Here is a 15,855-nt window from a genome sequence, read left to right as displayed (position 1 = left end):
TCTCTGCTGAGGACAGAGGGTGGAGCGGAGAAGCTAGAACTTAGCGAAGGGTGGAGAGGCTTCTGGCTCTGGGACCAGCCCTGTCCCTCTGCCCTGAAGTACCTGGAACCTTTTGTTCTTGTTCTTCTCCATGCCCCCCCACCCCACTGCCCTGGGGATCCAGGGCACGTGGAGGGCTGGGCTGGAATGAGAGCTGGGGCCTGTAGCCTGGCGGGACAGGACTCCGTCCCAGCCTTCTCATCCGACCTGTTGCTTCAAGAGGAAGAGGGCAGCCGTCCACACTGTTGTGACCTCCAGTGACCCAGAGAAAATTTCCTTTATTAGCAGTGAAGCCTTTCTTCTTTTTAGTAGAGAAAAGAACAATCATGTCTTACTTAAGGACAGGGTGTGTGTGTGTGTGTGTGTGTGTGTGTGTAAGCATGCACGCCCGCACCAGCGTCCCCGTATCAGCGCCTGCACCAGCCTGCAGACAGCCAGCAATTCTCTAAGGGGAAGATAATGGTTCGGGATGGGGAGGGCGAGGGCGAGGAGGGTTCTGACCGGAACAAGTGACTCTCTTTTCTTTTCCTCCTACCCCAGGCTCATCCCTGCAGCCCCAGGAGCTGCCCAGAAGCTTCATGCTAGCTTTGCTCAGCCTCACAGGACAGTAAGGTTTCCCGCCAGCACTGGACTTCCCCATAGCTCGCTTGGGTGCCCAAGGCAAAGTTCTGGACTCTTCCACAAACTCCTCAAGCATACAGAAGGTGATCTTCTGGGGACCCTGACTGTTAAAAATCACATCGGGTTAAAATATCCCCCAATACACGCTTACTGACGCCCATTTCCCCCAGCTCCTCCCCCGCCCCCCGCATATCCAAGACGCAAACATTTTCCCAAGAGCCATCTAGATCCATCAGAGAAGGCCTCTTGAAGAGAGCCTGTGTGGGCTGGAATCCCAGTCTTTCCTCCACGGACTGGTTATCAATATTTTGGATAAGGGTTTGAAGTCTGGTCATCTGTTGTTACTCCTCCAAGTGCTCGGATTGATTCAAAGCCATGTCCCTACTGGGTTTTAATCTAACCAGGGGAGGGGAGGGGAGGCGAGGGGAGGGGAGGAGGGTCTTTTAAACATAAAGAGAATTGGGTGCCCAATTCCAGCAGCTGGCTGGATCCGGGGTCTTGACCTCCTCCCCCGCAAACAGCTTCCCTCCCTTTGAGGTGAGAAAGGTCAATCTAAATACAGGAAATTGCAGCCCAGGGTCGGACACAGGGAAACCGTCCACATTTGCATCAGTTTATCACCTCACTAGGAAGGGCATGAGCTAACAGGAAAGAACTTGCTGAAAAACAGTAAGTCTTTGGGTTAGAATTCTCTGGTGTCCTTGGCCGTTCAAGGTAGGGTAATCTCTGGTTTTCTTATATATCTTTTGCCCTTAATTTTTTTGGTCTCAGAATTCACTTAAATACAATGTAATGTCTAAAACCAAGAAGCGTGTTGAAATCGCTGTTCTAAGAGACATGGACTTGGCTTTTGAGAGGGGTCTAAACACCCACTAGAAGCCTCTGGTGGGACAAGTGTCTGAAAAAGGAAGAGGCTGAGCCAGGGAGGCAGTGACTCTAGGTCTTCTGTTGAGAGAACACGCGCGGTCGGCTGCACTTCTGAACTCTCTGGAGCTTGGCTTTTAACAGAATTGCCTCGACCTTGAAAGTGTTTCTTTGTTACTTTTCAACTGAGGAACTCGTGTTGCAATCGTAGTCTGTGATAGAGTGTGTTATGGGCCAGAGCACAAATGTTTTGTGTTTGGTTTAAAAAAAAAAATTTTTTTAAAGGCCGGGAAGGAAAAAAATCATTCAGGGATGGTCCCAGTTCCCAGTCAGAAAGGTGAGAGGCTCTGGTGAGAGACTTTGAAAAGGGTTCCCACTCTGCCCTTTAACTTCCATGCCCTCCCTCCTGACTGCTCCAGAGCAGAAGACTCAATTGACTCCTTTTGTATCCGGTTTTATTGCCCCGGACCCCTAGGGTCCCGATTTGATTTCAGAAGAAACGTGCCCCTCTGAGCCGCTCTCCAAGGCGTCCTCCAGCGTCTCTATTTCTGTCTGCGGGCGGGGAAAGGGAGGGGAGGGGAGGCGAGGCGAGGCCGGCCGCGGAGCACCGGATACCGGAGTCAGGATCCCGAGCAGCGCCCCGCAGCCGCGCGCCCCTCGACCCCGAGCCGCGCCTGGAACGCCTTGCGAGCTGCATCGCTTCGCCTTCCAACCCCAGCGGCACACACTGTGCCAACTTGACCAGAGTCCTGGAAAGGTTCGGCAGCGAGACAGAGGCCGGGAATGGAACCCAGGCCGGAGGCCCGCGCGCTCCGGGGATGGGGGTGGCGAAACGCACCGCCTGGACTGCCCAGGCTGCCAGCAGTTTTTGCGCCGACCCCCAAGGAGCAGCGAGCTCCGCCCGCGATCAGCTCCCGCCGCCTGGGCCGCGGACGCGCCCTTAGTAACTTTTGTGGCTGCGCGGAGGCGCCCCGCGGAAGGGCCTGGCTCTGCGCAGCGCGCGTCGGCGGGCGCCGGGGGCCGCAGGTGCCCCTGGAGCCGCGCGTCCTGCAGGTACTCGGCCGAGGAGCCGGCGGGGAGAGGCGGGAGGAGCCCCGGGCCGCGCGGGCCCCGCCTCCCCTCCGCCCCGGGAGCTTCCACCGGGCGGAAAGCCTCCCCGGCCCCCTCCCCGCCGGCACCCCGCACTCGGTGATTGGCTGGCGCCGCGGGTCCCTGGCACGCGCCTGTGGATGTAGTTATAAGAATCCTCGCGTGCCAGCCCTCAGCTCCAGCCAGCCGGCACAGCCCTCCCCAGCGCAGCGCGGGCGTCGGCCAGAGTGCAGCGGCCGCGGGCTCCCCAGGGAGGCCGGGGGCTGGAAGCGGGCGGGCAGTCTTCGCCGCCTCCCGCGCCGGGCCGTGAGGGCGGGGCTGCCAGACAAGGCCGAACTGCCGCAGCAAACTTCCAGAGACCACCCTCACCCCAGGCCAGCAGTCCCCCGGGCGCTCGGCGGCGCAGAGCATGGACGCGGTGCTGCTAGAGCACTTCCCCGGGGGCCTGGACGCCTTCCCGTCCCCTTACTTTGAGGAGGAGGACTTCTTCACCGACCAGTCCTCTCGGGACCCTCTGGAGGACGGCGATGAGCTGCTGGCCGACGAGCAGGCCGAGGCGGAGTTCCTCAGCCACCAGCTGCATGAGTACTGCTACCGCGACGGGGCGTGCCTACTGCTGCAGCCCGCGCCCTCGGTGGCTCCGCACGCGCTCGCCCCGCCGCCCTCGGGGGGCCCCGGCGAGCCGGAGGACGGTGGTGGCGGCTACTGCTGCGAGGTGGGGGCGCCTCCCGGCGGCTTCCCCTACTCGCCCGGCTCGCCGCCCTCGTGCCTCGCCTACCCGTGCGCCGGGCCGGCCGTGCTGTCCCCCGGGGCGCGGCTGCGCGGCCTGAGCGGCGCGGCGGCGGCTGCGCGGCGGCGGCGGCGCGTGCGCTCCGAGGCCGAGTTGCAGCAGCTGCGGCAGGCGGCTAACGTGCGCGAGCGGCGGCGCATGCAGTCCATAAACGACGCCTTTGAGGGGCTGCGCTCGCACATCCCCACGCTGCCCTACGAGAAGCGCCTCTCCAAGGTGGACACGCTGCGCCTGGCCATCGGCTACATCAACTTTCTCAGCGAACTCGTGCAGGCCGACCTGCCCTTGCGCGGCGGTGGCGCGGGCGGGGGCGGGGGACCGGGCGGCGGCGGGCGCCTGGGCGGGGACAGCCCGGGCAGCCAGGTCCAGAAGGTCATCATCTGCCATCGGGGCACCCGTAAGTGCGTCCGCCTCCCAGCTGGGGGAGACGGGGACGGGCACGGGAAGGTCCCGGAGGGGCTGGGTGAACAGACCGACCAGCCGACTGACCGACAGACGGACGGACGGGTCGTGGGCACCGGCCACCTTGAGCGCGAGCTGGCGTTTCTGAGGTTTTTTTCCGCCACTTTGACCATGGCTCGGGGGGTGCGCGTCCCCGACAGAATTGCAGCTTCTGGCATTGCGGGGTGGAGGCGCTGGGGGCTTGAGGGGTGGAGGAAGAGGGTCGTTCTAATGGAACCTAAGACGCCTGTCTGTCCAGGCGCCCAAGAGGGGATCCTAACGGACCGGAGGGCACCGTTGGGAACAGAGTTGGACATTCACAGTCTGTTTTCTCTTCTCACCCCCTCAGGGTCCCCCTCCCCCAGCGACCCGGATTATGGCCTCCCTCCCCTCGCAGGACACTCTCTCTCTTGGACTGATGAAAAACAACTCAAAGAACAAAATATTATCCGAACAGCCAAAGTGTGGACCCCAGAGGATCCCAGAAAACTCAACAGCAAATCTTCCTTCAACAACATAGAAAACGAACCGCCCTTTGAGTTTGTGTCCTGAGAAGTCCCAGACCCGCCAGAGGATCTGATTGTGTCTCTGTGCACATTGTACATGTATATAACGTAAATGTAATTTAAGAATCACATTTTTCTAATGGCAATCAACTGTTTGTTATTTATCTATTTATTATCCTGTCGAGTTAATGAAATAGATGATCTCTTTTAAAATATATAATTTATATAATTTATCCTGATTTTCTAAAAATATGCAATAGTCTGTGATTCCACCCAGCACCTTTGGCAGAACTCTGCATTGTTGGAAGAACTCTGGCCAGAAAACTTCATGCTAATTTATTGCCAGATATGGTTTATTTCTAAGCAATGTTAATAAATGCTATTTACACCTTTTTGTAAAAGTTATTTGTTTAATACATGATGGAGTGTAATTAACTTAGTTTAAAAAAAAACAAAAAACCTGAACCAGAGACTCAAACGTAGCTTTTAGTTTTGCTGAAAGGAATTGGGTTAGAGGGTTAGGCCTCAGTTCTCTCAGAAGCTCTTCATCTGAATCGCCAGCGCTAAATACGTAAATATTTCGCCTGTATTTTTAGCCTACCATCCAAACACCCTATGAGGCAAGGAGGTCATAGACTATTTATTGTTCTCATTTTTCAGACGGGAAAGCTAAGGCTGGGAGACGATGTTTGTCTTACCCAAGGTCACCGGCACCCTGCCTAATCATAGTGTAGAAAGTGTGTCCGGTGGCAACAGGGGGCTAGCTTCTGGTCTAGCCAAGGGAAGGGGCCTTTCTGCTTCCATGGGCTGGGGAGAAAGGGTTGCTGTTGAGCCGCCCTGTGACCCATCCCTTCTGCAGTTACAGCGTCAGATACATGGAACTCAGATGGGGAAGACGACCATGCTGAGGCCGGAGACCCTGTCGGATGCTTTCCAACAAAACCCAGGGTCTTTTAGGTAAGGCGAGAAGGAGGGCGCCCTCTCTGCCACTTCTGCAACTGGGTTATTTCTGAAATTCACTTGGTTTTGTCTCCAGAATCTAGTCCTTTTAAGGCAAGCAGCGTGGGGAGAAGGCGAGCTTCGGGTGGAGGGCTCAGGGTCGCCCCCTAGCGAAGGGGAGAGGCGTAAGGGCGCGCCGGGAGAGCCCAGGAAGCTGGGACTCGGGCTAGTCTCCGCCGCCGCTACCCGGGGCCGCCCTGGCCCTCGGGGCGCCCTCAGCCGGCGGCGGGAATCGGGGCGCGCGGCTTTGTGTGTGGGGTCCCGCGCGCGCTCGGACGGCGCGGACGCGGAGGGAAAGGCACCGAGAGGGGCCTCGCGCGCCCGGCGCGCACCTACTGGCTGATCCGCAGACCCCGTGCCCCGCAGGCCCTGCGGAGGCGGGGTGTCGCTCCCCTCCAGGCAGCGGCCTTGTCAGCCAAGGTACGATCGCCCCGGTACCCACGGCCCTGCCGAAGGACAATATGTCGGCAGCATGCTAATTGCTTTAACCTAGTTTCAGACCCACCGAGGGGTTCCCGCGCGCCGCGGGTGCCATGGACGTCATCCAAAACCAATTAAAGCGAGGCCGCGAGCCCGACCCGCAGCGCGGCCTGGCCAGACGCGCGGAGATTCTGCGTCGCGAAGCTCCCAGGAGGCCCTTGGCCACGGACTCTCTCACCCTTTCCAGCCTCTCCCGTCCCTCCCCCTAAAAGATGGAGATTTCACACTGGAGGCAGAATTTGGGGACTAGAGAAAATAATTCGATTTTGTCCTGTATTAGGGCCTCATTAAACACGAAAGTTGCTTTTGCACAAGTGCTTCTATCAGGCATGTAATCTCATTACACTCATTAGAAAGTCAAATGGTAGGCAGACTTCAACTTAATTATAAGTTATGTAAGTATTGTACCGTTTTCTTCGGCTGTGTAGACCTGCGTTTCGGTTGGATTAGAGAATGTGGCAATCCGCCGTTAAAACACTACCATCATTGTGATGTGGCACCTTTTATTTTGCGTGCCACTTTTTTGTGATTCAGTGCTTCAGCGACATCCTTTAGTGCGGTGCAGATGAAGCGGAAGAGCCGGGCTGAGCATGGAAAACACCAGGGTCTCTATCTTGTCACTCTTCTGTCCTGACTTGGCAAGTCCCTTTAAACACAACCTTCAAAGAGACTGACAGCTTCTTTTTATTTACTCATAATCCATTCATTCTAGTGTAGCAATTCTTAAAAAAAAAAAATGCGGCAGTAAAAGCAGAACAAACGTATCATTTCAGAGTCTCCTTTGGCAGCGGAGAGGCCGGAGCTGCGCTCTGCTCGGTGCAGGAGCGGCTCTCCCTGTGGCAGAGCCAGGCTCGAGAACCTCTGGCCCGGGGCATCTCTAGCCAGTAAATACAGCCTGGCACTGGAAGGATCAGCGTGGGGGCAGTTTGAGTGACAGGTATTCAGCGGTCCTTCTAAGTCGACACTCTTCTTCCAACTTCAGCAAAAATGCTTATGAAAACAATCCAGTAAGCCAACCTTCTGGATGGGTATGGAGACCCTTGGCTCAGCCCTGCTCTTCTGAACACTCATCAGCCCCTGCCCTGAAACCTAGCCTGGGACCACCAGGAGAAAGCGTTTAAAGCCCTCCCTGGCTGCCCTTGTCCATTTAGCGTAGTAAAGAAGCTGCAAACCCAGAACGGGATGCATTTTCTGATCTCTACTGGCAAACTGGCTAAATCATTGCCCAGTGGTCCAGACTCCATGCAAGCGGTCATGGGGGGGATGGGGTACAGGAGAGGGTTTGGTAAAGCCAAGGAAGAGAGTTTGGGTGTGGGGGGCTCCCTTCTCCCCATACCTTACCCCCCTCCCACCAAGTACACATCCTCACTTCCAGCCCATCCTCCTGGGCTCCATCCCAGGTTGCTCGACCATTCTATTCTGCCTTGGTGTCAGAGTGCCTATAGCTCTAGACAGTAAAAGCCCCTTCTCCTCATTCCTCTCTCTCGCCTACATTTCTGGTGGGCGTTGGGGTCAGTGTCCTCTCATTGTTGCCTTAAAAGATATTACATGTCACAAAAGGGCAGCTGTCTATTTTCAGAGACTGGGGACCAAGGCACCAAACCTCTTTGCTTTGTTTTTCATCAGGGGATTCTCACGTATGAGGTGAGGTGGGGTGGGCTGTCTCCTGAGAGGGGAGGAGAGGGAGTCAAGAAGAGGGACCTACTTCCCCACCCTGAGCTGGGTGGCCTCTGGGATGGAGCCCCCTTGTGGAGCCTCTTCCTTCCCAGGGAGGGCACACTAAGGAGTAATGAAAAGCCCTCACAAAAAGTTGAATTCTGGAGCCTATTGGTCCTGTAAGGTAGAAAAAAGTGGATGGGAAAGAGAATGAGCTTCCCACCCCAGGCTGGGCGCAGAGCGCATAAAGAGCCTTGTTGGAACTCCTGTGAAATCGGCTGCGGGTGATTCCCAGGACTGCTCATCTGCCAGGATCAGGATTAACGCCCCTCTGTGGAGAGGGTGTGAAGCCTCTTAAATCCATAAACTCATCCCATTTCCATTAATGGGCCTTTGCGGTGGCACCGAGTACCAGCTGCGGGGCTGAACAAACACCAGTAGAGCACTCCCCGGAGAACCTCTCTGGGAAGAGCCCTCGCCCTCCCTCTCTCCCTCGCCCTCCCCTCCCACTGCCTTCCAAAGCCTTCTGCAGCCTGTGGGAATGGCCCTAAATAATTCCACAACCAATTGCGTTTTTGAGATCTGGAACCACTGGTAGGAAGCGATTCCCACGATGGGATGTGGGGTCTGGCCAACAGGTGTTGGGATTTGGCCCAGGGAGATGGGGAAACCCAGGGAGTGAGAGGGGACTGCCAGAATGCGGGCTGCTCAGGCCTCTCGGCTTTACAGGCCGTGGAAGCCGCAGACAATCGCAATGATATCTTTATTGCTAGGTTCATGTCCTGGGCTATAACATATCAATCCCTGTCGTGGTGCTCTAGGGTGCACCTGGTATTTCAAACTTGTTCTTTTTGTGCTTCTGGGTCCTGGGCTGCAGCTGCCTAAAACAAGCAAAGAGAGAGGCCCTTACAATGTCTCCAAGACGTGTTGGCATGGTTTGCCTGTCTTTAATGTACCATTAACTATTGTCTTTACACAATATGGGAACTGTAAAGCATGACATGTGTTATAATAAAACACATTTTCAATGATACACTTGGACTTGAAGCTGGGGTGCAGCAAACAAACAGGCCCAAATCTTGTTTTGTCTCCCTTGCTAAGCCTACTGGCAATTAAACCCAAGACCACTGCTTCCCCCCCTCCTGATCAGCCAATTAAATTTTATGTCTCCTAATTTTTCACATAGAAAAAAGTCTCCGTGCTGGCCCCTAAAGACATTGATTTTCTTGCTATCACCTGGCGCTCAGGCCTTAGTTCCATTTATCAAGAAGGGAAACGTCAGGCGTTACATAAAGTGACTCTGTTACCATAAGGCTCTCACCATCCTAGCCTATTGTTTTCCCTTGTTAATAACTCATTACCAGGATTTAACAAATCAACCATTACATATGTTTTGTGTCTCCATATTTTGATCCGTACGATTAAGCAGATGTTACGATTGAAAATTGAAAAGTCCAAGGCTACTCTAGTCTGAAAGAAAGAGGGCAGCCTCAAACAACGAGCTAACAATGAGATTCAGAAGATCTTCAGAAAAACATTTACCACCAATAAACAGACTCCAACCTGCTCCATTTCAACCATTGTGTGCTTTGGGGGAATAATTAAGTTTAATAGGAATAGGTCTGGAGGGTTTTCAATGCCAAGACCACAGGTGCGGGGTGGCATGATGAATGATTTGCCTGATTTTTGCCAAGCTCAAGGGCTCTTCTCTTGGACTTTCAAGCAGATAGAAAATATTGTCATTTCTTTTAATTCACAGCATTACTTTCAAGCCGAACAAAGGCCGGGGCCGGGGGGAGGCGGGGGAAGGGCTCGGCTGTAAGGAAGCGCCTCGGAGGCGGAGGTGCAGCCGAGGAGGCTGAAGCGGCGGCGGAGCGCGCTGCAGCGTTTGTGCGCAAGTGACTGTCCTGTGCCACACACAAAAGGCCTCCTTTTCCCCACCTTCTGCCGCCTTTCAGCCCTCGGGCCCACGCCGAGACGGCTGCCGGGACTCCGGGGGCCTCCTGGCCGCATCCCCAGGGCAGCTCGGCCTTTGGGAGTTACGCCGCTGCCAAGGCAAACCTCGCCAAACTTTCCCCAAACTCGGCGGGCTGGGGAGGGACCCTGGCTGGAGGCGCGCATGCGCCCCGCCCGCTGCTCGGCGTTCCCAGGGTTCGGGAGAGCCGGGGTGGAGTCGGACCAGCATCCCCAGAGGCTCGCCTAACCCCTGCTCCCGGGGCAGTCGGGGTTCGGGGGCTGTCTGTCTTCCCTCGAGGCTGGAAGTGGCTGCCCGGCGCCGGGCTCTCCGCAGTCCTGCTATCTTTGCGCATGGAAGTCTCCAAGAGGGGCTTCAGGAAGCGGCGAGCAGAGAGGGGGCTGAACGGCCTGAAGGAGGGCAGGAGATGGGACCCAAAGCTCCCTTTGGGGAGACAGGGGGTAACAACGCCCCCTGGCCGGGCGGGGATCCCTCGGGCAGCCGCCTGCAGAGGGCTCCGTGGCCCGGGGCGCAGGCTGCGACGAGCTGGTTTTGCCTCTGGGCAGAGGCGTCAGCGCCAGCGGCGGCAGTGGCGAGGGCGCAGGTTTCTAACCCGCTCCTGCTTTCTGAACCCTGGGCATCTACCCTTGCCCCGCCGGGGGGTGGTCTTGGCCGTTGGGAGATCCCCGCAGCTTCACGCCAACGCTTTCCCTGGGGGGTCGGCACCAGTTCCAAACAAGCTGTGGCGCTGACATCTCTTTGGAGAGGCGCCGGCGCTTTGCTTGATGGTGGCGGGCTGTGTGGAGGCCCCGAGGCCCCAGGGAAGAATTTAGGGTTCCCGGCTAGTGAGAGGCACCCCTTCCCTGCCTCTTGTGGCACGCAGTGTGCTTCACGCCTGCCTTTGTCCCGGGAAACCAAGGCATCCTGGGCACTCCTGCACTTGGCCACTCTGTGGACTTCTGTATCTCTCTGCAGTTTGGGTGGAAGGACTAGACAAAGATCTGGATTAGGGACACACCACGGGCTCCTTAAATCCTCCCTTTCCACTCCTCGTTCCGCCCCCCCCCCACCGCAGCCAGATAGGAATCATTAGTCCTTCACCCCACCCCCAAGTGCTCCTAGAGAAAACTAGTTTCTTTTGCACTCGTCTTAGAGGAACTGGCACCTGGGACATTCTCACCCTTCAGGTGAAGTTTCCTCAATTATTTCTAGTTTTACGATTTATTTCCAGCGATTGCACGGGATCGCCTTTAGCTCCTTTCTTGTTTGGGCCACAGGTCCGTCCCCCAAACAGCTAGGTAATCACCTACCTTTAGAGTACAAGCCTTTGGAATGGGATTCCGGTGAGAAGGCTAGCTAGTGGATGTTTCTAGAAGGAGTTTTATTGTGAAATCCAGTTGGGCAAGTGTTTTGAAATGGATAGCAACAGTGTGTTGGCATTCGGATTTTCAAAAGAGACGTGGACTTGAATTGGGGCAATTCTGAAAAAAAAAAAATTATCTCCTGACCTTGGTCAGCGACATGCTAACTACAAGTAAAAGTTGTAGAAGAACCACTTCTCAGTGAAGGACTGCGGGCTGCACACCCACCCACGTACACCTAACACTGGTGCAAAAATCTAAATATTGGCGTTCAACCGTTAGGATGTGTGGGAATAACAAATGTGAGACTCCTCTAAGCAACTATTGGGAAGTTTTTCTGTACTTTTGAAAACATCCTTGATGCCTCATTTCTTTGATGCCTGCTCAATAGACACCATGAGAGGCTGGCTGAGCCGTCCCTCCCCAGCCTTCCTCTTGCGTGCAGTGCTTTCATCCAGCGCTTGAATTGTGTTGTCAACGTTTAGTAGACGAAAGAGGAGGGGGCATGAGAACTGAGGGGGGGGCGGGGTGTCCATGAAAAGTCTTGGAAATCGGTATTTTTGCAGGTGTAGAATGTGCCTAATAACCATGGCTAGTGCGTGCTCCCCAATGGCGAGGGTATGACAGGGACAGCTGGCTCAGTTTTCAGCGTGAAAACACCCCCTCGGTGGACCAAACACAACGATACTGACCTTTCTGCGGGGGGAACGGAGATGTGCCTTTGACTGAACTAGACATAAAGACGTCTTGCTATGACTTTTGTTCCCCACGAAAGCGAAGAAATATCGCGTTTAATATGAGAAGTACTGTTCACAGCTTTTCTGTGCCCCTTAAGAAATATTACAGTGCGGATTTACTGGCCCTCTTCCACTGAGTTGGCCCCAAGGCCGGGGGTGGAGGGGGGGTACGGGGAGGCGAGGACAGAGGAGGGGGTGGCAGAGGGAGTGCGCTAAACCGCCTGTTGCCTGTTTCCAAAGTTCTCCCTCTGCAGCAGCAAATTTATCAATCTTTTCATCTGACAATACTTTGAAATATATCATTGTCATCCAGAGTTGTTTGATAGATTATCTGCAGGCACACAGTCTTTTTCAAGGTCAAGTTGAAGATTCCTGTTTGCTGTTTAACTGGGTTGTTTAAAAACTCAGAACAATGCCTGCCTGTTAAATTTTCACTTGTTCTCATGGGGCATTCCAAAGCAAGTTTTCCTATTGACCGGATGTCAGGTCATTTCATCCTCTTGAGCTTCTAAATTCAGCAACCAGGGCTTGGCAATGAAATCAACAGGAGAAGAAATGAGATTTAACCTTAGCATTTGCAGACACCGAGGAGACTGAGCCATCTTCCACATCTCCTCAAAGTGTGTACTAACGTTTCTCTGCATGTCACGGTGCTGGTTATAGCCACACACATCTCTTCAACTTTCTGCCTTTATTCTAGTGGGAAGCTAGAAATGCACTCTCCTAAAGTAGAAGTGCAAAGAAATTGTGGCCACTCTTGTCTCTGTCAGCGCATAACCTGTTGCTCTAAGGACATTTTATAATAAAGTCAGCCTCTAAGTCGTCATGCTTTATGGACATATTTATTTATGTTTTTAATGGAGATAGGCTTCACAGTTTCCACACTATCTGCGATGATTGATTTTTTTATTCAGCCAACTTTTATTTACCTTGCGAAAATGTTCTGGACCAATGTGATAAATTACAGATATGCAAATTTCTTTGAATGGTGTTGTAAGTGTGTCTAGCTCCAGCTGAATAACGCCTTGCAAGTCAGTCTGTGCGCGCTCAGGACCCCAGGGAGCTGATCAAAGCACCCATTCTCTTTCATCCCCGGTATTCTCCTCCAAACTATTTCGATACAATATGTTTCCATGATGCACTTAATGTGCTAGGGACATAGAACTCATTACAACCTAGCTAGTTCTGCCGACCTCTTTGTTCTGAGGCAGAAAGTCAAAGAAAAAAGGAAAAGCGCTGCCCGTTGCCAGCTTTCTGAAATGCTAAAGCATGCGTCATTTTTCACCAGGTCTCGTCGTGATATCCTCAAAAGACAAACTATGAAACCGGCCTCAGCCCTTTCTGGCATTAATTACACTGCTGTCCAGCCGATCTGTTTTTCCTATTATATGCATTTCTCAGCAGGGATTTTTTTTTTTTTTTGCAAGAGTAATGCAGCTGCAAGTTAAACTATGAATGCATTTTTTATCACTATGGAAAAAATAAGTGAAAAGGCTGCAAAACATACAGCTAAACTTTGTAAAGACTTCTGGTAGATGAGATCTAGGGTGGGACTTAGGAGGTTTGTGCAACATCTGTAAAACCTGAAATTGACTTAAAAGCCTCAGGCATTTCCAATGTGCCCTCAGCGTTCTGTGGAGACACTCATTGTGCCATGTGAAATTCCGCTTTGGTACCCAGATAAATCTTGAAGGTGAAACTTTTCAAGGTTTCTGTGAAAATTCTGAAATGAAACAGTCTATTCTACACCCAGCCAGGAGGCTGTCTCCAAGGGATTTCACTGTCCAGGATGATAGCACGGAGAATATAAGTTCTATTTCATTTCCTCCGTTTCTTGTAGGGTTGATTGGTTGGTGGAAGTGGCTGGCAGCCAGTTCTGGGAAAGATTCCAGACCTGACTCCGATTAACCCTCTCTGGTGAAACTCTGCTGGAAACCAACTCACCAGCAATTGCCATTAATCTACTTACTAATTAAGCCAATTCATTTCTAAAGGAGAAAAATTCCTTTCTTTAGCCAAACTGATGGGAGGAAATTTGAAAGAAGCGCCAAACTGTGTAACTGTAATTCAGCCAAGGACTGCTAAAAAAAGGTGTTGATATATAGCCGCAGATTTAAAACAAGTTTCTAGGGCAACACTGCTCTGGGGACGGTGGCATACAGTGCATAGCAGATGAAGCTCGAATAATGCTCCACCGCGCTATGCCACCCCATGTCCTCGAGTTGAACACGTCTCTCTCCAATTAAATCCAGTGCCTTTTACGCACAAATAAATCGCCTCTGTAGCTTTCATCTGCACCAGGGTATATCGGCTTTATGTGGCGGCTACCACGAATATACTTCCTGAGATTTAATAAACAGCTTTAGAAATCTGCAATCCAGAGCCTACTATCTTGAAACTGGGCTGCAGACTGGGCCTGACTTGTAGTCAAGGGAACAGAAAGGACCCAATTGACCACTGCGCCGAGAAGAAAGCAAACCGGTCTTTCGGGAAATGGTACCTGACATTCCGGAAAGAATAGATATGTAAATCTTCATCTTGATCCTTACCTGGAAGCACTAGTCCAAAGAGTTTCCACACTTACTGAAGAATTGTTTACAGCGTTTAAGATACTCTGGGAGTCCCGTGCCTATGTCGGAGCGGACCTCCTTTGAGGAAATTTAAAATCCTCTTTGAGGTTTCCTGGTTCTCCTTTATGGGATCAGTTGGCAGCAAATCAGTTCGACTTCCTGTTACAGAGAGACGGAGTGGATTAGAGAGGGAATGACACTGGATTAGTGCCTCAAACTTTTTAATTTTAATTGAAGTCCGTTCCTTCCCACCTAAGGCGCTGGGGCACCCCGCTGAGCCCAGGAAGCGCCTGGATGGTTTTGGCGGCGGCTCGGGGTCTGTGCGCCCCGCTCACCAAGCGCCAGCGAGCGGGGTTTCCTTCCGAGCTTGGAAAGGTGCGCACAGAGCGCGCACTTGGCCTTCTCTTCAAGCGCGGTGCTCCAGAGCGTGCGCGACATGTGGAGAGACGGAACAGTTATGTTAGAAACGCCTTGGAGATGGTGTCCCTTGTCAGGGAGGCAGTCCTTACGCCAGGATGGGGAGGGCCCTCTTCCTGGGGTCCCGCTCTGCGCAGCCCAGTGTCCGGTGCCTACTCAGGGGCAACCGTATCGTTGACTGGGGTGTTCTGGGGCACCGACGGCTTCTCTAAAGACTCTTCTTCCAGGGCTTCTGACAGCCTCACTAAACATAGGGAGAGACCAAGAGATCTGAAATTTGTTTTACTTCTGTACATAAACCACTCCCCACCCATAGCTCTTTCCCTCACTTTCAGTGGAGTCTCCCAGGCCTGGCTCCAGCTGGGGGGCCTCTTCAGTAACCTCGACGAGGGGGTGAGGGCAGGTCAGTCAGGCGGCCAGATCCTCCTTGGCCTTCAAAATAGCATGTGCCCATCAAGTTTTCCCCTGAGGTAGTTTTCCTGCTGCCCCAGACTGGAGATATGGTCTGAGGTGCCTGTGACCAAGGCCGGTTCTGACTCAGGAGTTACGAGCCGTCGTAAGAGAATAAAACAAGGCAGGGGTTGTCTTGTGTTTGGGTCCTAGGATCTGACTAAGGTTTACATTTCCATTTGCGTTTTCAATCTTTCCTCCTTATGAAATAGCAAATTATGAATGAGGAGGAAAGACAATCAACTTGGCGGGGTTCTGATGTTAGGGGGGTGGGGAGGTTTGCCCTCCCTGCTCCCCGTCCCTCTCCCCCCCAGGCTGGGCTCTCTGCTCGGTAGGGAGGGACATTTACCTGGTGTGTAAATTGTGAGGAAAGCGTTGGGGGTCTGAGACAGCAAAGCCACAACATGGGATATGATGTTCCAGCTTTGAAGGGGAACAAAGGCCCTGAGCTAACCCCAGTGAAAGCCAGGAGCGTGGAGAAGGCAACAAAGACTTGCAGCCTGCGGTCACCGGTAGGTGTCAATGTGGACACTCACAGCCGGGGCAGTGGAAGAGGGGGACACAGAGCCAGGCTGTCATTCCAAGGCTTAACATGAACAAAGATAAAAACGCGACAAGCTCAGCTTTCAATGGTTGGGAGGTTCAAAGTGGAGTGCTAGGGAGTGTATCTGGGTCAAGTATTCTCTGAAGCAGGGTCCCTCTTTCTCTCGTCCAGTATCAGCCAGGGAAGTTCTAAGGCCCCTTTCCCAAGGTAACTTTTCTTACTAAAAGAAGAATCTTCAAAATAATGTCCGATTCTACCCACTGCCTAAGTTGAAGAAGATGGAACTTTCAGCACTTCCGGATCCCAGAGACCCAGGTGGCTGCATTAACTTATGAAC

At 53.3% G+C, this 15,855-nt stretch overlaps 2 protein-coding genes across 2 annotated transcripts in view; one reads left to right on the top strand and one right to left on the bottom strand.

Moving 5' to 3' along the window:
* The first annotated feature begins 3,022 nt into the window (after positions 1-3,022).
* On the top strand, positions 3,023-4,676 carry PTF1A (pancreas associated transcription factor 1a). Its single transcript, XM_030836847.2, has 2 exons — positions 3,023-3,800; positions 4,194-4,676. The coding sequence occupies exons 1-2, from the start codon at positions 3,023-3,025 to the stop codon at positions 4,394-4,396; spliced, it is 981 nt and encodes a 326-aa protein (XP_030692707.1). The 3' UTR covers positions 4,397-4,676.
* Positions 4,677-12,474: 7,798 nt separating this feature from the next.
* The window catches only part of C2H10orf67 (chromosome 2 C10orf67 homolog), a 93,147-nt gene continuing 89,766 nt past the window's right edge, over positions 12,475-15,855 (bottom strand). Inside the window, exon 15 of the mRNA XM_060293678.1 lies at positions 12,475-14,266. Within this exon, the coding sequence (XP_060149661.1) occupies positions 14,231-14,266 (36 nt within the window). The 3' untranslated portion in view covers positions 12,475-14,230. The remainder of the gene's footprint in view (positions 14,267-15,855) is intronic.

The sequence above is a fragment of the Globicephala melas genome, chromosome 2 (assembly GCF_963455315.2).
Source record: "Globicephala melas chromosome 2, mGloMel1.2, whole genome shotgun sequence".
Lineage (NCBI taxonomy): Eukaryota > Metazoa > Chordata > Mammalia > Artiodactyla > Delphinidae > Globicephala > Globicephala melas.
Note: the sequence above shows the minus strand (reverse complement) of the source record. Positions and strands in the feature narration are given on the sequence as shown.

Coding starts and splice junctions, on each gene's coding strand:
- PTF1A (XM_030836847.2), top strand. CDS start 3,023: ATGGACGCGGTGCTGCTAGAGCACTTCCCCGGGGGCCTGGACGCCTTC. Junction 3,801..4,193: donor CATCTGCCATCGGGGCACCC/GTAAGTGCGTCC, acceptor TCACCCCCTCAG/GGTCCCCCTCCCCCAGCGAC.